General features: G+C 33.0%; 1 protein-coding gene across 3 annotated transcripts in view; it reads left to right on the forward strand.

Moving 5' to 3' along the window:
• Positions 1-443: 443 nt before the first annotated feature.
• The window catches only part of LOC124369118 (dihydropyrimidinase), a 72,913-nt gene continuing 46,792 nt past the window's right edge, over positions 444-26,564 (forward strand). The window contains exons 1-3 of one of the 3 annotated variants that reach the window (XM_046826873.1): positions 444-632; positions 13,562-13,621; positions 18,430-18,524. In XM_046826873.1, the coding sequence (XP_046682829.1) occupies positions 13,583-13,621; positions 18,430-18,524 (134 nt within the window). In that variant the 5' untranslated portion in view covers positions 444-632; positions 13,562-13,582. Of the gene's footprint in view, positions 633-682; positions 701-13,561; positions 13,622-18,429; positions 18,525-26,564 lie in introns of those variants that run through there. The other 2 variants (XM_046826875.1, XM_046826874.1) reach the window with 2 other exon arrangements.

Here is a 26,564-nt window from a genome sequence, read left to right on the forward strand (position 1 = left end):
CTCCCAATACCGATCAAGTGAGAAACGTTCACATTTTTCGTTTTGTTTCCAATTGTACTAAAGTAGGTAACGTATAGCCTGTACCACTCCATGTGGTTGTCTATAAATTGTTAAATCTTTCTATTTGCATTCTTTATTCTCAACGATATTGCTTTTGTTCGAATTTGACCCTAATGTAGTCTAAAATGGAAAAAAGAGTATTTAAAAAGTTTGTGAAATTTGAAAGATAAAAACATATCCCAAAATACGAACTTGGAGTGAATTGCTTTATATTGTACGAGAATCGTACTCAATCGGCAATCTTAGTCAAGTCGTTCTATGTGGTTTAGTGAAGAGAGGTATAAATAGGGATTTTTGTTGTTAATATTGAGATAAGTGAGTAGTTCTGCTATTTGCCAAAGGATTTTACTTTCCATTGGCAACATTGATTGAACCAATACAAAAACGTCGAAACGGAACGGATAGTCGAATACTTGCTGATAAAAGCATACGCCTTTTATTCACCGAAAGATTGCTTTCTAAGTATTGGTAAATTGGTGCTTCTAATACTTTTATCTAATGACTGGTCATTGATAGAATATTAAAAAAATAATAATTTGGTACATCGAGTTGCAATAAGTTTACATTTCAACGTAAGTTGTGAGTGATATATGCCTGCTTAACTGCATACTTAATTTTTAGGAAATCGTTTTAACTCCAGGTGTTTAACCTCTTATTGATTCATTTTACTATGGTATAGCCTTATATTAAGATCGGTTTTATACTAAAAAATAAATTCACAATTTAATTCTATTTTGAATATACATTGATGAAACTTAACATTGTTAAGCTGATGTATGCTTAATTTCAATGAGATTGGTAGGCCAAATGCTTTTACAATGATCTCCAGTTTCATGCCCATAACTAATTTAGATAAGAAATGGTTTTTCTGTATCTGTGTAAAACTGTTGTCTGAAACTGTAAGCAGGTATTAAGATTGAGAAAGACTAAGAGCTGGTGTGAGTGTTGGTAGGCCTAAAGGCTAAAGTTTGAGGAGTCAAATTGTCAGCTTGTTTTTGAAAATGTGAATGTGGTAGCCCTAGCTATACTTCTTTGATTAATTTTAAATTATATATGCTCTTTTATGGAAATAGCTTATCAGTTAAATAACCGATTCCGGCTTACAAGACCCACTGCAATCTTTGTTGAATGTTCAAATCACTCCTAACCTAATTACAATAAGTGATTAGGATATCAATTTTATATAATAAAAAAAGAGAAAGCTCAAAAAACAGAAAAAAATCTCACCTACACAAAAAATTTCTCTTTAGTATTGTTATAAGCACTCAGGCAGGGTGGTTGGCTCAGTGGTATAACTTGCCTAGTAGGGTAAACCCTCGGGTAGGGTGGTGGTCTCTCAGGTTTTAGGTTTTATGATAACCCTGGATAGTGTGAAGTCTAACTTGTAAATACATAGTCATAGGTTGAATATATTTAGTCATAATATAGTTCTTGGCATTGACTTATAAAATAATTTACATAATATTGATTTTTACTCTATAACTATTTTGAAAGAAGTATCTATAACTAGCTTCTGCAAAATCTATTTTATTCAAACTTCAATTCTTGTTGAATAATATAGGCTAACCTTCTGAATATATTTTAATGTTATGTGTAAACGCTATTAATTATTATATTTTTACATTTACTTAAATTACAACTTTTTTACTTTATTATTTATTGTTAAATCTACATAATTATTGTTTTTCATTTCATAATTAAAAAATCTAAACAAGGTAGGTGCAAATTGCTAAATATGTGATTTTTGGAAATATATTAGATAGAAGTAAACTGAGCCAATGATTGGTAATTTGGAAATTCAAAGATGAGCAAGAAGTATAAACATTGGTGGTATTTTTTTACTACACATAAATATATATAACTAACAAATGATGTACAGTTATTTTTATTTTTGTTTTATTGTTATTAATAAAACAATAAATAACATTTTACAATATTATTACTCAATCATCAGAAGAAATATAAAAGTACAGAGGATCAACATTTACACATGGGAGCAGGAAAGAAAACAGTTGGTGTCCAGCCAATAGTGGTGCATTGCGTCGTCGCTGTTGCCATATTTCGCTCCTCACAAAAATTTTCATAATATTCTTGTGAAATGGGTTTGGATTTAAAAATTCCCTTAGCTTCTTTCACAAATCCTTCATTCGGCTTAACACGACAAATATAATTACAGCTTCCATTTCCTTTTCAATTTAATCCTTTTAACTTATAATTAGTTTAAAATTGGAACATGTTTAAATATGTATGGATAGTCATTGTAGTGTAACACTGAATATAATGATGTCTCCTTAAAATATTGTCACACATTTTGCACTCTGCATGCTTATTAACCTGTTGATTAGTGAGTTTTTTTTTAGTGTGCATGGCTCAACTTTTTTAATTCTTTGAATTTTTGAGTATTTTAATTTGGTTATTCAAATAAAAAAAAATTGTTTTAATTTTTAATTTATCACTATAAATAAAATAAATCACTATCCAATTCTTCGTCTTCACTATCCGAATCCAAAAATAACTCGCGTATTTCATCATCATTTAGATAGCTACGGCCAGCCATTGGCAACAAAACTAATTAAGTTTGTAATAAATCAGAATAATCACATGAGAAAAACAAAAACATAACCTCTAACACCGTTTTCAATGTCATGGCAAGAGGTAAACTACTGGTTCCCACGAAGCCACTTGTAGGGCTTTATTACAGAACAAAACAAAACTGAACGCTCCTACGATCTAGCGGATACTCTGAGAACTACTTGGGCCAGTGATGTTCCATAGTACTTACCACAGCTGCTAGATGTCTAGAAGTCAATATCCTTACGAGTCGCATGTATTGCGGTGGAACTAACCAGTAAAACTGTTCAAACCGCAACAGTTGCGTCGTTACTAACCTATACCTTGGCGCACTGGCGCTACTAATCAACTGGTTAACATAACCAATATAAAATATAAGTTCACATTAGCATAAAGCTAACAAAAAATAGCAAATATGATATTTTTTTTGACAAATTTTTTCTTTTGTTCCTGTTTATTACAAAAATAAGAAAACATCATAAATAGTAAGAAGTTTTAATAATCACTATAATATGCATTAAAATCCAGTTTATAATAATGTTTCAATGCTTTAAGACAATATTGGTTTACATCTGATGTATTTTTACATCATGTAAGTATCAGAATAATATGGTGAATGTTAAAATATTGATACAATTACCTAGAGAAATTATTTTTTTACAAAACATAGACCTTTTCAAACTCCTTCTTTTATATAGCATTTGATAAAGAATAGCTCTCATATTTTTTCGGAGTGCCAACGTTAAATATTGGGAACATCACTGAGTCAAGATCTGGGTGGGTGGACAGTTTGGCAATGCAGCATAAATCTGGTTGAATGAGGCTGAGTGGAAGGCCATTTGAGCCATGCCCTTAACAGTCTTCTTTGCTGCACTTTCATATAGACGATGGAAACTGCATTGGAAAGAAGTTGCTAAGTTTAGAATAAATGTAGCTTTATTATCATATCATTGAGTCATTCACTCATTTTGAATGATTTCAGTAGACAGCTCAGAAACAGAAGTTTCCATTGGTGCCTGAATCATGTCTTTATAATAATTAATTGTACTATAACAATTGAAATTGTAACAGCGTGCATAGGAGTTGCGGACGCACCTGCCATGAATAGTGTTAGCATAGTGTGCATTCCAAAACTCTCCAGTCGATTGGTAGTAGCAAGAGAATATTTATATCAGTGATTCTATACTGTTGTCTTCATAAGTTAATTGACAACACAAGAAATATGTTCGCCAAATTATCAATGTTCTGTATATGTCTAGTATTTTATGTAAAAATATAGTGTATTAATATTACCAATTAAATTTTCATCACATCCAATAAACGTTAAATATTATTGAGTAACACACTATTAAATCTATCTGGAATTGTAAAAAGGAATAGTTATGAATATGCCTAAACAATAATCTAAATCAATCTTGTTGAACTAAGCAAATAATATGTCTTACTGTTCACAAAAAAAGTGGAATTAAATCTATTGCAATGATAGTTGTCCACAATTAAAGGACAAGCAGCTAGTGGATTGTGTGTCAGAATGGTAAATAAGATCTCAAATAGGTACTGAGTAGGGGAATGAACCCTTTTTTAAAACATAAGTTACAGTAGATATAATTCATAACAACTTGATTAAATGTATATTTGACTGCCTATGGGATAACAGCTTTATAATTTAATGATGATCGATAATACAGATCCTACTCTCAATGTTAAAAAGACAGGCTTTGTATCGATAACTAAACATTAAAAAGTTATATTCCTTGAAGGAAAAATGAGTTCTAAGAGAAAAGAATATATTGTAATCTACCACATGAGGGTAGATTACATTATACATATGAAAGAAACAAAGACATGAAAGTCAATTCCTTATTTCCCTTCTAGGGTTATTAATTTATGTAAGGGTTTGATATTTATTTTTATCTTAAAATTGCTTGTAAGGCTATGACTATGTATCAAATTGAAATGTCTCTTGAATAACTAAATAACAATTAAGAATTAAAATCTCCTATTTGTGCAAAGGTATATGTTTCTTACTTCCATTCCATTGGTGAGGGTGGTTTGCTATTTGACATTTTTGGGGATATCCTTTCAGTATTTAGAATACACCAAAATTAGGTCCCATTGATGTATAATTGTCCCCAAAGTTGTCTTTTTCTATATGCTGTTGTTCAAAAATTAGTAGAGAGTTACTTTGGGTTACTCTGTTTATTTGTACAGGGTGTCCTATAAGTCAACGATTGTATTTTAAGGGGTGGTGACAATGACTAGTGCAAACACAAAATATAAACCTAATAAAAGGTTAATTTCCGAGATTGATGTATTATTAAAAATCACAAAACAGCTACTCTAGAAGAATACGTACTGCATACTGCTGCGAAACTAAAAATGTCCTAACAATTTTTTCACTGAAATAGAATAATAATATTATTAAATCAGACACAGTTCAAAATCAATTTATTGTCATCTATGTTTTCTTATTGAGATAAATATAATATTAGTTCTCAAGTGTTTGAAATAATCAGTACTCCAATTCAACTGTTTGTTCATTAAAGCGATCTCAGTAACAGTTTCCATACTTCCAACAATTTTAATAGTATTTGAGAACATGTTTGGAGTGCTGATTTTGAGAAGTTTTGGTGGTAGTAACTTAATAAAAAGGTATTAATCATAAATCAATACTCATTTTTTATTTGGGAGGTTTTACAGTGAGATTAAATAAATGTCAAATATGATTAAATGCTAAAATATATAATAAACACTGAAATAGAATGTTTTTGCAACATAGTTTCAATAACAACATGTCAGGCAGCAAAGGCAGATGATATTCAAACAGGACATATTTAAAGTACATATAATCCAAAACGTTTAGTGATTAACATCTTGATCCTTCGAGTCTTGTTCTGTTTTTTATCTGTATTAAATTTTGTGTAAATTTAACAAACATAACAATGAACATTTTTATATACATGCATGTTCAAAATTAACAGACACTTTTTTTGTTTGATTGAATATAACAATTTAAACAAGATTTTAATATTACTGTATTTTGCTTTTAGTTATTTATTTTTTCCTCCAAGAGTAAGACATAAGAGTAAGTCATGTGTAGGACTTATCAGAGGTAAATAAATGATTTTTCAACTAGAAAACGCCTTATTAGTCACTAGAGAATGTTACCCCTCTCAGTTTTATCTTTGCAAAGCTTATACAGTCTTTTATTTCTGTTTTGATAGAGAAACATTCTCAGTCATTTCTAATCAACTCTCATGTAGAGTGGTTGTTTTCTTTGATTATGGATTAACATTTTTTTGACTAATCTGAAGTGAAATGAAAAATGAAATGAAAAATGACTTTATTAGAGGCGAAGTTAGGACTATAAAGTCCTCTCTACCACTTAACCTCATAAAAATTAAACTAACATATATATATGAATACATTTATAACTAAAACTTAGTCTATTTATTTACACTATATATTAAATGAATCTTAAAATAAAAACAATCATCAATAATTAGTGTAACTATATACAAATTTACAATAATATCGCAAGACACACACTCGCATTCATTCAACTCGCATGCAATTGCCCTAAGTACCGCACACCAAAGCCGCCAACCGCTATACCCCCTGAGCCCCCAGCATCAAGGCCCTGACCTCCGCCCCAAAGCGAGCGCGCTTATCGATGGCTCTGATGTTCACGGGTAAAGCATTCCACAATCGACAGGCAGAAACTGTAAACGATTTGCTAAAGGTAGTTGTTCGATGAATTGGGATAGATAATAAGGATGTACCCCTCCTTGTACTTCTTACAAGCTCTTAAGTGATGAGCTAAGAATAAAAATTTTATTTTTCCAAGTTAATTTAATGAGACAATGATTTACACTATAAACATGAAAAGGGTCACATACAATTAATATATTTATTAATTAAATTAACTGAGCCTCCTTTAACTAATAGTAGGTTTTTATTTTCCGTCAATCATTTAAGAATTACAAGTTCTTTGTGATGCAGATGAAATCTACGTGTTTTGGCATAGTATTAGAATTGATAATAAAAAACTATTTTACATAAATTAGGTGTGGCGTCGTCAAAACATTTAAAAATAACATAAAAAATAAGTACAATTCACAAACACACACAAAAATTACAAGTATTTAAAAACCAAAGTTTAAAGAATTAAACACACACACATGTCCACATAACAGCTAGAAATGGATTCCTTTAACCTTAATTCAGTCTTTAACCCACTAGTTTCAATCGGCTTGCAAAACTCAGCTTGTGATAGGTTGGTCCAGATCACGAACTGTAGTTTCTTACACAGCTTTAAATTTTCCAAATGTTTACTCCTTGTAATTCAGATGTTGAGATCTAGGCTTCTAACTGGCCAGGAGAGAACCGCAACATAGTTTTAATGAAGAAATATAGCAAGTCTAAGAACAAGATAACTTAAACAATGTACTTACTGCTGGTGCTCCTAAAGCTGTCTCCAAGCACTGTTTAAAAAATAAATTGAGAGTGTTGCCCTTGTACCCTTCCATAGTGGATTGATCTAGAATCGCGGTTGACTCCACAAATGGTAATAAGTTGCATTCCTGGAGAAGCAGTTAGTGATGTGCAATTTTGACTAATTTCAATTATCGACTAATTTGTCATTACCCAAATCAAACAATCAACTAATATTAGTTGAAACAGGTACGACTTCATATTCATAAAGCTATAATTTTTTTTCTACTAATTTCCTTCTTACTAGCAAGTCGGCTATTATTAGTCAAAGTTGGCTTAAAATATAATTTCTGCAATATCAGATGTTTTAACTGATAAACTGAAATTTATGTTAGTTGAGTATATTGTTATTCTTTTTAAATAACTTTTAACAAATACTGCACAGAATATTTTCAATCAAATTTGAAACATCCTATTTCTATAATAATTAATTAATTAATTAAACTATTTAAATTTAATTTATATTAAAATAATTTATTAAATTATTCTTTAATTTATTTATTTTAGGCCAATTTATATCACTTACCAGTAATTATTACCTTAGTAATTTGCAGAAAAAAAGACAAACATTCTATATCTTATACCATTATCATGTATGACATAAAAACATGTAGAGATGAAAATGTGTATTTAACGAAGAATAATACTATTGAATAAATTACTGAGGTAAATAATGTGGTCCTACTTAACCATCAAGAGTGATAATCAAAAAATAAAAAAGGAATTTAATAATTAACTTTGGATGGGATAAGTATCAACTTGATGTCTAAAGTATTATATTATTTACTTTCAACTAGCCGTCTTTTATACATAAAAAATGTAACCATTGCAGTAGTCGACTAAATGACTAATTTTTAGTCATCTATGCACATCACTAGGGGCAGTGTGTGAGTGTCAGTCACATATCGGTGAAGCCAATGCTGTTATGGTCAGTTACTCTTGTTTAGCTCAATTGTCTTGACCTGACTATAGTATTATACAAAGTTTTGATTAGACAGGTTGTTTTATTTTTAGTCAGACATGTCACAAGTCCTGTTTGCTGCACTATGAATTATTTATCACCAGGGTTTAAGCTGAGATGAAAATTTTCTAGCAAAAATGCCACAAGCTCTTCAGACATTTTAGCAAATGTATGTCTCGTAGCACTTATTAATAGAGTTGGTATTCCACGGGAGATTACAATAATACTTATCAAAAACAGTCTGAAGTTCAATAATTTAGCCTCCAGAACCAATATTTACATTAATATATACAGTGTTGTTAAAATATTTAGAACCTCAATAATGAAAAGATTTTTTAAAGAGGTTTCATTAAAAGCTGTACAGTTAGAAAGTAAAATCTTAAATTTATTTGTAAAAATATATAAGAAAACGAAGTCTTCTCTTAACTGAAAATGCAAAAATAAATGTAATAGTATGGTTATTTTTTATAAACCAAGTTACTTTTAATATCAATTTATATTTACAAAAAATTAATTAGGCCCTGCCAACATCATTCAATTTGTAGTCCTCTTTGTTTTGTAAACACCAATATTTAAACCTCATTGAAATGGATTGCTTTTTATTAGTAACTTCAACAGAGTATATTAACGAATATTTTGTCTCAATCGCTGAAAAAACACTCAAAGAGGCAGGACAATCTACAAAACTGAATAACGCAGAACCTGTAACCCATAATGGTGTACCTGATCTCATTCTCCTCCCAACAACAACACTGGAAGTCACAAACATAATTTCTTCCATACAATCAAAACCATCATCAGGAGTAGATGAAATCTCTTCAATTCTTCTCAAACACTGCAAGGAAGAACTAGCACCTCCCCTTGTTTCTGTTATAAATCAATCATTTCTGCAAGGCTGTTCCAAAATTGCTAAAACTGGCAAAAGTTTATCCAAAACTAAAAAAAAAACCATCCACTTTAATAGATAACTACAGACCAATATCCCTTATCTCTACCATCTCAAAAGTAATTGAGAAAATTGTACTTTCCCGTCTCATGAACCACCTTACAACTCATAACCTCCTTACAACCCAGCAACATGGTTTCCTAAGGGGCAAATCAACAGCCTCAGCTCTCATAAGCTTCACTGAGAATATACTGGAGCTACTGGAAGAAGGGAATTCTACCAGTGCCTTCTTCTTGGACTTCAGCAAAGCTTTAGATTGCTTGGACCACACACTTCTTCTACAGAAAATGGAGAAAATGGGTGTGACAGGGAAAACTATGAAATGGATGACCAGCTACCTGAAGGAGCGTTCACAAATAGTAGAAATCTCATACACAAGAAACAATACAATCTACAAGGTCTCATCTACTCCACTATCGATCAATAGAGGGGTCCCACAGGGCTCGGTACTTGGCCCTGTACTGTTTATCCTCTTCACGACTACCGAAAGAGCTTCAGGACTACAGCCGGGTGATGATGTACACAGACGATACTGCTCTAATTGTAGCCGACAAACAACCTTCGGAGCTTGAGGTGTCATCTTTTATTGCCCTGAGTATGGCAAAACAATACTGCCATCAGAATGAGCTTGTGCTAAACTCAAGTAAAACACAGCAAATAAATTTTGGGCTGAAAACTATAAAAACCTCCAGTCTTCCAGAAGTGGAACTTACAACTGAAGCAAAATACCTTGGGATTATTATTGGCAGTAAACTAACCTGGACCTCACACATAAATCAACTATGTAAAAGACTTAACAGCAGTTTATATGTTATAAAAAGGCTAAAAACTACTTGCAACCTGGACACAGCCAAAACTGCATACTTCTCACTGTTCGAGTCACATTTACGATATGGTGTGACAGTGTGGGGCAACTCCTCAATAACAAATCGGCAAAGAGTATTAGTTTTACAGAAAAAAGCAGTGAGAACATTAGCAGACCTAAATGCTTTGGACTCCTGTCGATCAGCTTTCAAAGATCTAAACATACTGACAGTTGTGTCCTTGTTCATTTTGGAAGTAATCTGCTATGCTGTCTCGCAAAATCTTACAAGACTGGGAGGGACACACAACTATAACACCAGAAATGCAAACGACTTCACCCTGCCCAACCATCACCTTACAAAGTACGAGAGGCAGCCAAGCTACATGGGACGAAAACTCTTCAACCATCTACCTGACCATCTAAAGAAAAGCAGTAAAGTGAAGAACTTCAAATCTCAACTGAAAACATGGCTCATCAAATAGACATTTTACTCAATTGACGAATTTGTGACCTGGAACAACTAAAAAATCATTTTTCTTTTCTATCTCTGTATTGTTATTATTATTGTTATTGTTATTGCATAGCTTAGCATACTGTGACGCCTATTCTGTACTCTATGTCCGTGAATAAAGAATGTTGTATTGTATTGTATTGTATTGTATAGATCATTAAAAAATTGCTTAAATTGATTATACTTAACCTATTACGAATGTCTGTCATTTCAAAATATAAGCAGACTATAACATAACCTCAAAAAATCTCCAGTACTAATTACAGATGCCAAGACAAGACGTTTAGAAGTGTACAAGATTTGTTTTTGTTTGTATGTGTGTCAGCCACCGCACATCTGCACCACTGTCATAGCAACAAGCATGGCCATTTCTTGGATACTAATCTTGCATAAAAAAGTATAGATAACCTAGTTCGAACGTTAACCACAAACTAACTAGTTAAGCAAAAATTACGGGAGTTAAATAAGAATTTAACTAATTTATTTTTGCATCTAGACATAAATAAAATACTTAACAAACATTAAATTTAAGTTTTTATGTTGTTAAGATTGAAAAATGGTACCTCTTTTGAACATTCATAGCCAGGAAAATTTGTAATCCCATTAAGACCCATAAGAGTAAGAGTTTTATAAAAGATATGTACAAGAGTATTAACTAGGAGCGTTTAATATTAGAATTTTTGAATTATATGGGTAAAAGTTATTGTCGAATCAGTTGTTTGTAAATCATTTTAACCAGGTTTGGTTAAAAATAACTCAGCATTGTTCACGTTATTGAGCTTATAGTCATTATTTTTTTTTAAAGGCAATTTATTTTTGTAAGCACAGTTTAAAACTATAGTTTTTAACACCACCTTTACTTAGTTAAATAGATGTTGTTAATTTGCCGTGGCTAGCACTTGCTTGTTGGAATGTGCAAACTGTCAGACGGTCAAGGGTAATGTTGTGACGATCATGTGTAGTCCACTCGCCCCCTTAAGTGCAAGAAGGAGTCGTAATAAATTAAATATTGTTTTAATGTATTGGATTATTCCCCATCAGCTATTTTCATATGAGCTCTGGGCCTCTAATGACAGGTTTAACAATGAATAGTTCAACTTTCAAAATTGCAGTTTAGTAGTAAAGCGCACAAAACCGGTATCTTTTTTCATTCTTACAGACACAAAATTGGTTGCAAATAATTTGCTTTATACGATAGAGATAAACAAGCTTAAGTTTAATGTAACTCCGATGATTTTAATTCTATTAATTAGTTCATGATTAACGTTCAAACTGGGGTATCTATACTTTTTGATCTGAGAGTAGGCAAGTGTCTTGCAACCAGACAGTTTGTTAACTGGTGGAACTGCACAGTGTCTAATATTTTATATACATGGAATTAAATGTAATGACAAAATGTATGATATTATACTGTCATTGAAAAACAATATTTTTAACACTGTAAACTGATTTTCAAAATGCAATATACTTTTTTCTTGTTTTTGTTGCAATTTTGCAAGAGCTTTTTATCAACAGCTTTGCATTTTCTTAGCTGGTTTCGCAAGTGTGACAAATACGATCGCAGCTTAAACCATTTTTATCACTAATAATGTTATCAAAAATATACTAGATATGTGTAAAATGTAATGGGGATTTTCAATAACAATTATTTATTCGTCTACATTAACGTTTTCACCTTCAAAATAGTCTCCATTAAATACTATGCCCCTGTGACAGCGCTTCTTCCAATCCTCAAAACACTTCTCAAACTTGATCTTTAGGATTAATGTAAAAAATCAGTGGAATTGTCTAACTTATCTGACATTAGCCTGTATTCACTTATTACATTATCTTATAGATTATAATTGTGCATTAGCTTACCATTTTCAACAAGTTCAGGCTCCATTAGAGCATCACTATAATTACGTGAACTTTTTCGTGAACAGTTATTAAAAAAAATGTGTTAGAAATACCTCCTTTAGTCTTCAATACTTTTTATTGATGAACCATTATTTAATATACATGGAATTTTGAATCTGCCCAACACACTCCACTAAACAGAGTAGAATCCCCTCCAGAATGTGAAATTCTGTCACCAGAAAGACTTCTCAGGTATTACCAGGGATTGTTTAATTGGTATTACCAGTGTTTTACAAACAGATTTAGCAGAATTAGTTGTGTAAGCTTTCTTCATCATTACTAAAATAATATCTTGGAAGATATGCCACAGGAGACAAGTCATATGGTATACAAGCAACAAGACATTTGAGTTTTAGTTTTAGTTTTGAATTTTTCTATGTAAAAATGAATAACTTGTAAATGTTTATTTTATTTTGAGGAAATAAATATATTCTATTCTATATTCATAATCGATTTGAACTCTACAGATTTTTTTTAAATTGAGTTCTTTGGAAATGAGTGTGTATTAAATGTTGGTAGAAAACAGTGAACAACTGAGATGGCAAATGAAGGTTGGTGTCAAAGGATGAGAAATATGTCTGAGCGGGTATGGTGGTAGTTTATGAGCTAACAATTACAGCAGCATGTTATCGTTAATGAAGGCCATGTTCAACATTTAATTTAATGAGACATGTTTCTATTACTAATTTTCCTTTTTTAATTAATTATAATACCATATTACATTATTCTATTCCTGATCTACTTTATGTGTATGTATATATATCATATAATTAAAACAGTAGTCCTTACTGCTACTGATAAAGAACAAAATAGAACATTATTACTTTATATGTATGTATATATATAAAGTAATAATGTTCTGTTCTGTTGTTTTTGTATTAATTAAGAACACTAGAGTGTAATAAAAAATTTTGTTTAGAAGGTTAAAAAAAAAATACCATTGGATTGTACTTAAAAGATCTTACATATTTATATCCAGATAATTTTGTTATACTACCTATTGCTTTTTAAGAAATTTATCATCAACAGTTATGAATTATCACCATGTTGAAATGTGATGCATATTAACAAAAAGATATTTTAAAATTAAGAGATAAATAAGTAAGACAGCCAAGTTCTAAAAAGAATACTTTTTAAAAAGATTTTAAGCAAATATTGTCTTGGAAAAATGGTCAATTGTAACAAAAACAAAGAAGTCTCCAAGCATTTTTGTACTCCACTATGTGGTATAGAGTACAGCCCTGGATGGACATACAGTTTACGATTTACCTGTTTTGTTATGCACCTACCTAAATGGGTTTGCTTCTTTTACAGATCTAACAACAAGATTTCAGTATGAGCAACCCAGTGAAAAAGGTTCCGATTCATCTGCAGGTAAGACAGGGATAGTTATAATGTTTATGATTCACTTCCCCTCACTAAGTTACTGACGGGGGTACGGCTTACCCACTGCTTGAGCAGTAAATTTGCTAAATCTTTCCAGAATTTCTGCCAAACCATTTAAAATAACTGTTTGTGTGATATCCAGTGTATTATATAAGTATATATATATATATATATATATATATATATATATATATATATATATATATATATATACACATGCACACACACATACACATACAGTGTATAAGTATTTTAATATTTTAAAATGATCAGAAACCCTACATAATAAATAGAAAACACAGAAAATTTAACAAGGAGGTACAAGTGATATTGAAGTAGATGGCCAGATCTAGGGTTAATAATGGCTACACTTAACATGTTCAATGCTGACAGTTTTAATGCACCATGCTGTATGCTGAAGTACGTTTTTATTATTTTTATTTTGAGTAAATGCTTGAAAACTATTTCTTTTAAAGGAAAACAACAAATTTATGTCAATTTGACCTCTTTTCAAATAAAAAAAGCCTGATGCGTAAGTGTGTCATCAACATACAGGATTAAATATGTAATAAGACACTTTGTGCTTTATGCTGAAAACGCACTTACGCGTCATGCTATCAAAACATCTGTTAACTCAATTGTTTACAAATAAATGACCTAAATTCAAGTTTTAATAGCTATCTTGTAAATTATAATGATGTGGTGATATTTTTTCAGCGTTTTTATGAAAGTATTATAAACATGTTATTATTTTTATTGAATTTCAATGCGTTTGTTTCATAAAAAATGTTTGTAATAAATTGAGTGGAAACCAAAAACAGCCTATGCTTTACTGTGCAAAACAATTTTATTTTTGTAATAAGCTAAAATATAAATTCTAAATAAGTGTACTACTTTGGCAAGAAAAATAATTGTTTTCAGGATACAAGATTAGATATTATTGTTGGCTGTGTAATCTCCAGTGTTCCTTCTTGAAACGTACTCGTATACACTATTTACACAGAACAGTTTTTCAGTTGTTATGATATTCCTCAAAACATCTTTCAAGGCACAGAGCTGATTTTTCTGGACAAGCCTCACAGAGGAAAGTTGTGTTTCCTCTTGCCATTTTTGTAGCAAACTTGAGATTGTTTTCTACCTCTCTTTCCGTTCGGTTGTAAAGCTAGTTTTGTAGGTAAATGCATTACATGATTTTCTTGCATGACTTTATCGCCATTATTTGCATCGTTGGGTTCAGGTGCAAGAAGACTTTTGATCACGGCCACTCTTATTAACATTGTAGTTTCTTGTCATCATTATGCTTGTACATTATGTAAGCATTCAGTATGCCCATTTGCAAAAAGTGTACTAAGAGCTTCTTACACCAACGAATTGTTTTCCGTTCATACATAACAGCTCATAGGTTCGCCTTTCCTATCAACACCACTCATATATGTGTTGTATTCAATCACAGTTAGAAGCTTCACCATTTCAACTCCTCTCTTATTAGTCACTTCTTCCATACAATTTTCAAACTGTCTACTAATTTACAAAACATCCCTTTTGTCTTTCCATTTTCCTACCATTATTCCATTGTGATACTTTGCTGCTGTCTCACCTCTCTTTTTTTTACTACTTCTTTCAGAACGACAACTCTGTCTGTTCGGAGAGTTCATGTTTTGTACCCTTTCAATAAGAGCTCTTGTCAATTTGATACCATTGTAAAAGTTACTCGCATATATTGAATGCCCTTTGTTGAGCCATTCATCCATCAAATTAAATACTACTTTCTTTGAGTGCCCTTCACTAAAAAGTATATCCATAGCACCAGCATATATGCCAAATTTCATCACAAGGCCAATCGGTTCACAGAGAACATACAGCTTTATGCCATATTGTCTCTTGTTTTTGATGTACAGTGGAGTCCCGCTAATCCGAACACGTGTAATCTGAACGTCGGTTAATCCGAACAGGTCCAGGAGGAATTATTTATAACAATAATGAACAGTTATAGGAACTAATTACATAAAAAATTAAAATGGGTGCATCATTTCGTACATAAACAAAGAAAACTTTAATTAAATAGACATACAATATTTTATTAAGACAAATTGTGTACGGTACAGTACATAAATAATTAAGTTAAATACAGTACCAAATTGAAACTTATAGGTTAAGTATGAGTTAAATTACTGTATTAAGAAGTGAAATCAAACAAAAATTGGACGTACAGTACTGATATTATTATTGAGTACAATATTAATTGTTAAAAGACATAAATTCAGTTATTGTCTTCTGTCGCATTGAAGAGTCTATTGGATGACGCGTTGTTTCGTACAACTATTGAACGCGTGGACCCGTACAATATCCAGTACGCTCACATTGCTTAACAATAGAACTCTCACACTAAATACGGTAAATGTGCTTAGTATTCACAAACACGTTTATTTGTCAAGAAATACAATGCAACAGTCAGAAACATGTTTTAATAAACAATGTTGATAATTCTATAACAAAATAGACCCATTCTCAAGTTTAAAACCGTATTTTTCTGTAATTCTGGCTAATCCGAACAATCACGTAATCCGAATAGGGCTCGGTCCCAATTAGGTCGGATTAACGGGACTCTACTGTATTGTTTGAGCACTAGCCGACCCCTCCATAAAACCACATATTCATCTAAAGATAACTCTTATCAAGGGGCATAAATACAAGACATTTTATTATTAAAATAATCTATAGGTTTAATTTTTTGCAATCGGTCATCTTGGTCTTCAGATGTGGATATCAACATAAACATCTCGATATATTTATGTCTCTCGACATATTTGCTTGAAACAGGCATGAAACAATTCATCTTTCATCCCATACTGTTGGAATTGAGGTAGCTTCATGATACCAGTGTGAAAGAAAAGGCCAAGGAAAGTCTTAAATTTAGACAATGTAATGTCTTTCCAATGATTAATTTGTGATTTCGGTTTCAGATTTCGGTTAAAAAAGACGTCAGCTACATACAAATTAGTCTCCTTGATAATGGCATGTAAGAAGCCATCAATAATAAGTTGAAAATGTTCTATTGGATTGTTGCCAGGCAGTGGAACTTTCAATCCTATCGGTTGGTTAAACAAAATTATTTTCATCCGAGTTACTCCATCCCATTGTAATTCAACACAAGTTTTTTTCCCACGTGCTACCAGTTGAGTTGGTGGGGGTAGGGGAGTTGGTGGGGTAAGGGAGGTGTGGCATTTGGTTTGAAGGCCACTAGGACCATGCAAGTCATTTTCACCCAGACAGGATGGAACATTACTTATACGTACTGACTTATCAAGGTTATCATCCAGGTCATTACTGATATCACTGTCACTGGACTCAATATCACTAGGTTTGTAACTGTCAGCCTCGAACTTTGAGGGCACAAAATTAAAGTTAGGGAGGCGCAAAAGTCCTTTTAGGACTAAGCGCGGGGACAAACTGTCCTTTTCCCTCAGGAAAGGAAAGGGACTGTAACCATAACTGTACTCATCAGAATCTGATTCATAGTTTGTATACCTATCTATTTCACTGAGAGTTAGCGAGTCGGGATTACGAAAATTTAATGGTTTCTTATCACTCATGTTTAAAACTAAGAAATAAATCTAAGAAACGAAGGGACTTTATGATACTATTAGCTCAATATGGCACTGACATTAGCCATTAACCTCATCAAACTAAACGCAGCACCAATGATTTGGCCATAAATAGGTGCACGTGCAATGCCGCACTTGTGCGTCATCAGCATATGGCGAGAAACCTAGATGATGCACTTGTGTGGCATTTACATTGAAGATGTTAGCTCTTTTAAAGTACTTTCCACAAAAAAAATACTAACACATAATGTGAAGTGGGACTTGTAAACTTACTGGGTGTGAAAATATTATGTCAGGTGGTAAATTAGCTTTGTAGTAATCAGAACAAATTAGGCTATCAGTAACAGAAATTAGGTTTAGTACCTATTTACAGTAATTAGGCTGATAGCAGAACTTTATTTACTGATGTAATTTTCCACCTAAAGCACAGGATAAGTGCTACAACTGGTTTTTCACATGAAATATAATCTAAACACAATCTAAAATTTACTTAATTGTACAATACATGTACAGTTTTTCAATAGCTGGACAATTAGTCTACCTTATTCAAACATATTAACTCTAGACCAAAAGGTACCAAAAGTACCATATTATTACCTAGGTACCAAAAGTTGGTCATGGTACGTTTATATTGTAAGCTGTTTTGGGATGTTATAGATATAATCATAAATTATAAAGGATCATTAATAATAAAAAATAAATGTGGCCTACTATGGCAATTATGATGTAATGTATTTAATTTTTCCACAATAGTTATGAAATTTATAAACAAAGCTTGTGTACGATACAAAGCACGTAGTCTTCAAGTAGTTTGAGTAATGTCCACAAGATGGCACCACTGACTGGATAGCTATCTTCTAGACATTTCTAATATAATAGAACACCAAGTAACACAATATACAGTTGCACTACATATCTCCGGCGTGGCTCTTGTTCGCAAAATTAGAATTGCATGATATATCTCGGGCATGGCGGTTAAAAGGTTAATGTGGGAGAGGGTATAGTCAGCTGAGTTTATCAAATTTTATCCGAACCTTATACTTATGAATGTGTTTAATGTTATATGAGAAAGAAAAGGGATATGTTAATAAGTAATGACTAGAACTTGTATCTATGGAACAATGTAGTCTTAAATAGGACCCTATTGTTTAGTTATTGTGAAACAATACTGTAATTTCCTTAATTTTTCAGAGTGCACAGAACAGGCTACTTATTAAAAATGGAAAAATAGTAAATGCGGATGAAATAACTGATGGTGATGTATACATTGAAGATGGAATTATTAAGTAAGTACCTTATTTTAGGATTCTCCTTTTTGAGTTGTGTAAGAACTGAAGATTTATTTTTATTATAGGGAAAATGCTTACGTGCAGTTTGATCTAAGTGATGGGGACTACCTGCTGCATGAAAGAGAAGCTCAGTGAATATTTTTACTGTGTTATATGTGGACTTCGTATTAGTATGAATTTTGTTGTTTATTAATTTAAGAGAAATCTAACTCTGTAACTGAAAGTTAAAATTGCACATCCTCATTGTGTAATAGAAGATCCTTAGGACTTATTCAATCCTGTTAAATTGATCTCAACTGAAAGTGGTTACAAATATTGCTCACACAGTATGGTGTACTCTTAGTTTGTACATGGCCTGTAATATTCCTTAAATTTAAAACATTGTAAGAATTTAATTGTGGTAACATTGTTTTTGACACCAATGAACAGAAAAACTTAAATGATAGTATGGTCTACTGCCTACTTTTATCTATAAAATCAAAATCAACTTGGTTTGCCAATAACGGTTGTTAAAGTATTGCTGAATTACAGATTGTACTTGTGTGAATTTCAAATTTTACTATAGTGTTGCCAATGTAATAAAATAAACAAGTATAAAATACGAGGGCTGTTTTTTAAGTAAGGGCCGTTCTCCCGTACACGGTAGTAGTTCGTATTCCTGCCGTAATGAGCGTGCGCCCCACCTCCCGGCATTCCTAGTCAACAACTTCGTCAGTTGCAGCTCTGTAGCTAACCTAAACGCATTACTGTGGATCTTTAAAATGTTTAAGATTATCGAATCACCCACCGTGTGTGAGATTCGGTCGGTGATACGATTTTTGACTGCAAGAAATGTGTCGGCTGCTGACATTCACCGTCAGCTTTGTGAGGTGTATGGTGCCAAGGCAATGAGTGAAGGTAAAGTGCGGAAATGGGTCAGAGAATTTAAAGATGGCCGCGAAAATGTCCACGATGAAGATCGCTCAGGCCGTCATCTGTGATCACCGAAGATTTGGTTACTGCAGTTGATGCAAGAATTCATGAGGACCGACGGTTCACAATAACCACTCTCTCTATGGAATTTCCTCAAGTGTACAGGTCAATACTGTACAAAATTTTGTCAGATAACCTAAACTTTAAAAATTGTGCTCAAGATGGTTACCCAAACTCTTCACTTGAGGATCACAAAAAAAGAGATTGAACAGTTCTTTGACTTTCTTGACCTGCTACAGCGTGGAAGGAGACAACATGTTGAACTAAATTGTCACAGGAGATGGGTATCCCATATCACTCCTGAATCAACATCCGATGCACACAACGTCTCTGGTCAAAGTCAAAACCAAGCAAACGCTGTCGCAGCGCAAAGTTATAGCAACTGTGTTCTGGGACAGGTACGGTGTTTTGCTAGTGGACTTAATGCCATGAGGAATGACGATTCAGAACAAAAGAGGCGGCATGCTGACAAAGGGAATTCTGCTCCTCCACGACAATGCAAGGCCTCACACCGCTGCTTGGACACAGGAAATGATCGACTCTTTTGGCTGGGAAGTTTTGAATCATCCGCTGTACAGCCCCGACCTTGCTCCGAGTGATTTCCACCTTTTTCAGTACTTGTAAAATCATCTTGGCGGGAAGCGCTACAATGACGAAGAAGTCAAGACAACGGTGAACTCCTGGTTGTCAGAGCAGGCGGCAAATTTCTTTAAAGAGGGATTTCAAAACTTAGTTTTAAGATATGATAAGTGCCTTAACAAACAAGGAAACTATGTAAAAAAATAAAGAAAATTATGTAGATTCTAAAAATAAATGTATTTTGACAAAAATAATTGTTTATTTTTGAAAAAAAAAAAAAACAGCCCTCATAGGTTATAGATATTGATTCCAAACTCAAGCCAGCTTGCTCCAGTCGAGGTTGGTTAACATCACTTTGATTCAATTCTTATTCTGGTAACGTGTGTTTTAAATATATAACAAAGTAGTAAACTGGATTAAATGCTCTTAGTTGTAAGTACTCTGTCCAGCCATAGCAGCAGCTACATATTTTTCCAGTGGCGGAAGTCCTAAAATTGCTGCCCTTTGCCACAAATCAATTCTGTCAATGTACAAGTCATTAAAATTATGTACTACTTACTATTTTTAAATTTGTCATAATAGCACAACCAACAGGAATAATATTTGACATTTTTTCAAGTTAAGAAAATCCACTAGCTGTTTTTATAAACGAAACAAAAAACTGACTTGTATAAAAGCACACTAAGCTCTGCATATAAACTTTATAATAAATTACCATGTGATTAAACAAGAATGAATATTATTTATAATACAAGTTTTCAAGATTTTTTGCTGTAAATATATATATATATATATTTATCAAATGAAATGTTATGGTCTTTGATGTTCAATTGATATGGTATTTAAATTTGTTAACTTTTCTCGGTTTTTTTGTTACAGATATATTGATTATGTCAAATGAGAGTTTTATGCTCTATTGATAAGGTACTTAAATTTGTTATCTGTTTCATGGCGATTCTTAAATAACCGAATCGACAGAGACTGAAGTGTAATGAACATTTGGAGTTACTTTGTAATGTTTGGATTACCTTTGTCTAAGTGTTGCTCAAAAATAATAATTTTAAAAGTTGGTTAAGCTGTAACATTTTTTATTGCTATCTATTTCAAGGTCATGCCATTTAAAACCTTGTTTCTTTGATCAGTTCCTTTTTGTTTAAATCTTGTAGATAACTGTTAGCCAATGTCATTGCTCAGATTTTGAGCCCTTTAAATAGATTTTGTCTCTTTGAGAACAGTGGTAGAGTCAAACAAAATGCCGGGCATGGTCACAGTCAGAAAGAAGGTAGATGGAGCTCCCTTAGGCTGGACACTCATTGGAGGAGCAAACCTCCAGCAAACTCAGAAACAAGTGCAACGATTCATTTTGTCGAAAGCGTTTTGACAGTTTGCTCCTCCAATGTGTGATATTGCTACAAAGACACATTTTGAATTGAGAGATCAAAACATTACTAGTTACCTGTTAAACCTTCAGTGTAATGAACAAGAAGAGTTTAATGTTGCAGGGTGCTTTGGGTAATTAGTCCAGATGTTGGATATGTTTCACCCTGGTTGAAATGATTTTTTTCTAGTTATGTCATATAGCATTAGTTTGACCTCTAACATTACCAAATTTTGTCCACATATACCAATTTGTCAATAACTTATTCTGATATTTTGAAAGGAACTCAAAACAACACAAACGAAAATACGATGCACACAACTAAAGGAAGGTTATGTTAATTTGATGTTGTATGCACATGGGTAGACCTTTTGCTTCCGATGGTTGCCGTGAGACATAAAATTTGAGTAGGCATCCAACACAGGTTCAAATGGCTAACAATGTCCTGAGACAGCCGCTCACGTGGCCTCGATAAGTAGGTGTTCAACAAAATTGTGGTAGCAAATTTACTCACTACACTTGCTTCCTAAAGTTTGCTCCTCCAATGCACGCCCAGCCCTATTATTTAACCCTAGAAGTGGCGCGCAAACGTACTGTAGTGGCACAGTGTTTTAGGGTAACCGGTAAGGTATTTTTCTAAAGCTTGGTTTTACTGCAACGAATGGTCCAAATGTAACATATTATACATCATTTTTCTCACAAAAGAACAGAGAGAAACATCTTTTGGTAATTTTATTTTATTTAACATTATTTTTTTTTTTTTTTCAAAAAGTATGTGAAGTTTTTGGTTTTTAAAATTTTTTTACTCCAAATTCCGTTTTGTACCTAATTTTGAGTTTATAAAACAAAGATTTCAAAATACCCATTTGACTCGAAATTTTATGCTGATTTCAGAAATATATAGTTTATATGGCTTAAACGTGATATATTTACATATTTTTACGAAAATTCATAAAATTGTACAAATTCAGTTTTTTGTGTCCAGAGAAAGTGGCAAAAAAATAATAAATCTGTATGTATTCAAGACCATGAAAAACTACATCTAATAATTTCTAAAGTCTAGAAATTAACTTCAGAAACAAAATAAAAAATATTTATTACAACTTACCAGTATTTTTACAATATTTACAAGTGTAGTCCAACAGTTTTATTCTGAATCGCTGTTGGTTGCCTTCCTCTTCTTACCAACTACTGTTGGTCTATAGAAGTGTTCTAGAAGGTGGTAACAATTCTGATGGACCCCGCAGTTGCAGCCTGGACAAAAAATAGCTGGTCCTTTTCTTTATTTTGTGTTTTTCATTACACACAGCCACACAACCGATTATTTTTGTTGGGGAGTAAAGTGAGTTCGTGCACTGGACCGACTACATCACCACCCGCTCCTGGGATTGGTAACTGTCCTTGAGTTTCATTAGGAGCTGCACTCAATTCCTCTATTATGCTGACTATAAAATCTCTTCGAGACATGGGCTGATCACTATTACTTTTGTACAGTATATATGCATTATGCAAAGACATATCAAGGAAGTTTGAGAAAATATTCTTCCAATACATTCTAGTTGGTCTACTGCAGGTGGCATGGTAGATACTTTTATCCTTTACGTCAACACCTCCCATAAAGGAATTGTATTTGGCAATTAGAACAGGTTTCTCCACTTCAGTACCTCTTTTACTCCTCACAACTGCATTCTCTGCATGTACAGCGGTAGGACAAACAATAGACTGGCTTACTAGATTTTTTCTCTCTAAAGCCTACAAGTAGGCAAACATTTTTCCTAAAATAAACAATTTCTTTTGGTTGTAAATTTTTGTTGATTAAAGATTTTGACAGTCCTTTAGAATTTTTCCTAATCGTTCCTGTGAGGTATGTGTTTCTTTCAAAGAGTTTTTCTGCTAGGGGAATTTTAGTGTACCAGTTATCCGTAAATAAGTGGTATCCTTTGTCCAGTAGATCAGATTGTTCTAAAAGGTAGATAACTACCCTCTGTGCCAATGGATCAGTGCCGTCTGATAAAAATTCATGCCCACAATACAATTCAGAATGAATCATGTAGCTAGTCCTGCTATCACATACCCTCAAATTTTTTCAAACCAAATCTGCAGTGCCTTTTGTTTGGCATATATTGTAAATAAACCATTCTGTTTTTCATGCCTATTAGACTTTTCGTCTATACAAATGTTTTGGGAAGGTACAAAGTACTTTTTGAAATTATGGTTAAGTTCGTCAATGTAAGGTCTGACTTTGTGCCATGGGTCATGACCGGGTTGTCCTTTTTGAGGATTTTCTGTAGAATTGAGATGAAGCATTGCATTTATCATTTGAAATCGTCTGAGAGACATTACTTTTTGGAAAAAAATGGTAAATGTTGGCTTGAGTTGGTATCCCAGTAATGAACAATATTGTTACGGAATGATAACCCCATATTGATCACTACAGAAATGTATTTTTTTATTTCACTCACAGTTACAGGTACCCATTTATTTACCCTACTATGCGTTTTCAATTTGCCTTCATTCCTAGCCTTATCAATAGAATTTTGAGCATAAATATTTGTTTCTCGAGATATCAGTCTCCAGATTGTTTGCGTGAAGATTAGATACAGGTACATTATTGGTGGTGAGTTTCTTGCAGGACAATTTCTAGGTCCAGTATTAGATTCCCTAACCAAAAAGGGTATTTCCTTTTACAGGTTCAGGGGGGAAGACAGACACCCATACAGAGTCAACAGGATCAGTAACTTGGGGATCAGGTCTGGAACTAGGCCCAGAAATGAAATGTCAAAACAGGTTGGGAGATTCAGGCCTAGGCCTAGAGTTGAGGTTAGGCCTACATGGAGCTTGCGGCACATTTTCCAAATGTTGTTCAAGGTTCCACTCATCAATTTCATCAGCATTGGGCACATAATCATCGTCTGATGAGCTATCAGATAAGCTATCACTAAAGTTACCTTCCCTTGTAATGTCGAAATCAGAATCCTGTCCTTCATCATCACTTGACATAGGCTCACCCACTAACTCCCTCAAATCACTTGAACGATCTTTATAGTTTGTGGAAGACATATTTTTCACTAATACGGAAAAAAAGGTTACTAAATACACTGAAATAATATAATATTATCACTACTGAACCTAAATAACACAAGTAAACAAACGCTACGTGACTGCACAAAGACACGGACACGACGTCAACATAGCAACCAGCCACCAGCTGTCTTCATTCCAGCTGTCAGTATTTCACAACACATAGAGGAAAATAAAAGTGCAATACAACTTAAAAAACTCGATATTAGAGAAGTTTGGTTCTTCCTCTGTGCAACCATATAAGTTTTATCACGATCGGATAATATTTACGACTTCAAACGTTACGTAATATGAAAGCATGTTAATGCGCCGTATATACGGCATTGGCGTCTGACGACCGGCCTAATGCGCCGTATATACGGCGCGCGCCACTTCTAGGGTTAAGGCAGTCTAGCTTGAACATAAGGACGTGCTGCCCCTGCCTGCTTTAACTGGAGAGGCTGGTACAGATCTGGCTTCTCCTTATATCAAGGTGACATGACTGAGATATAGTGCCCTCTATCCCTCCTTATGGTTCTTGACAGGAGGCAGCGCCGATCCTCAACGTTACCCATCCCGAATATCCGGAAGCAAGCGCAAAGGTCCTTCTTGGACTGTTCAATGAGAGGTTCCTCAATTTCTTGTCCTAAGAGAATATAAAAAAAAAATGTTAATGTTTTGTCCAATTTAAAATATTTTAGTATAACATTTGAAACTTGTGTCATCTTCACATTTTTGTGTTGCCTTATTTTTAATGCCCAGGGCGGTGTTGACCTGGTAGTCTGAGGGTTTGAGCATTTAAAAGAGCAGGCATTGCCCACCGTAAGTTAACAAAACCTTGTTCAAGTAAATTTGTGTTAAAAATTAATTGTTTATATATAGCGTTTACAAAATTATAAGCCTAATATAATGGCTTTAAGAACTGCATTTAACGTGATCAAAGGCAATTTTTTTTAATCAGCCAGTCAATAATAAAAGTTAAGGTGGTAATTTAATAACAACTTTTTTCATATACAGTAATTCTAAAATTACAAACTCAAAAGTAGTACATTTGTACTTATCTTGTACAAACATTTTGTATTAGTTGGACGTTAAATTTCCAAGTATTTTTAACTCTCATTATTGTTCCTCTGCTATTAAGTCTGTAGTTAACGTTCAATCTCAGTTATCTATATTTTTTTATCCTCAAGTAATGCAATTCGTGTGGAGACACAAAACTATGTGTAAACAGTTGTGACGCAACCACTCAACCTTCTATATTTTTGCCGCCCGGGGTATACAACCCCTCCTTTAGCTGCGGCTCTGTTCTACCTATTAAACTATGTTCCTAGTAATGTAATAGTGTGTGTAACACCAAATAGTTGAAAATAACTCTAAGAATGACTATGGTATGTCTCAAATGCTGTGGGACTGTACTCTGTACACTGTGGCGAAGGTGTCTAGAATTTAGAGTGCACATTTTCATGACTTTTTCAGACTCAGTAGAGTTGCTTTGTAGAGAGAAGGTAGGGGCTGTGCTCTAGGTCCAAATCATTATTTCATTCAAAGAGAGATTACACTGTAATTAGTACTACAGTAATAAAAACCCTATTTAGTTTTAAACTTCAAAATTAAAAATGTATATGAATTTCACAATGCATTTTAGTTATTCTACTATTCAAAATTAAAATTTTTAATAGGAGGCTTAGGATATTTTGAGTGCGTTACACATAAAATAGTCTTACACTTACATCTTTTTCAATTATCTCGGAAAGAATTCTCTTGTGGAAAATATCTTGGTGGCTGTTGACTTATTCTACTTCAGACTTAGCGTAATACATATATTATTTACTGATTTTTAATAGCTTGGTGGGGTTTCATCACAAACTTGTGCTGTCACCTGTTTCTTTGATTATGAATAATGTATTTGTTTGAAATTTGAATCCACCATCCATATTCTGTTTACGTTGACTCATTCACTGAACAAAATTGATGAACTTCTTTAAATTCTAACACTGCTGATAGGCAATTTTACAGTTGCAGAGCTTGTCCTCACCAAAAGACAAGAT

The sequence above is a fragment of the Homalodisca vitripennis genome, chromosome X (genome assembly GCF_021130785.1).
Source record: "Homalodisca vitripennis isolate AUS2020 chromosome X, UT_GWSS_2.1, whole genome shotgun sequence".
NCBI classification, from domain to species: domain Eukaryota; kingdom Metazoa; phylum Arthropoda; class Insecta; order Hemiptera; family Cicadellidae; genus Homalodisca; species Homalodisca vitripennis.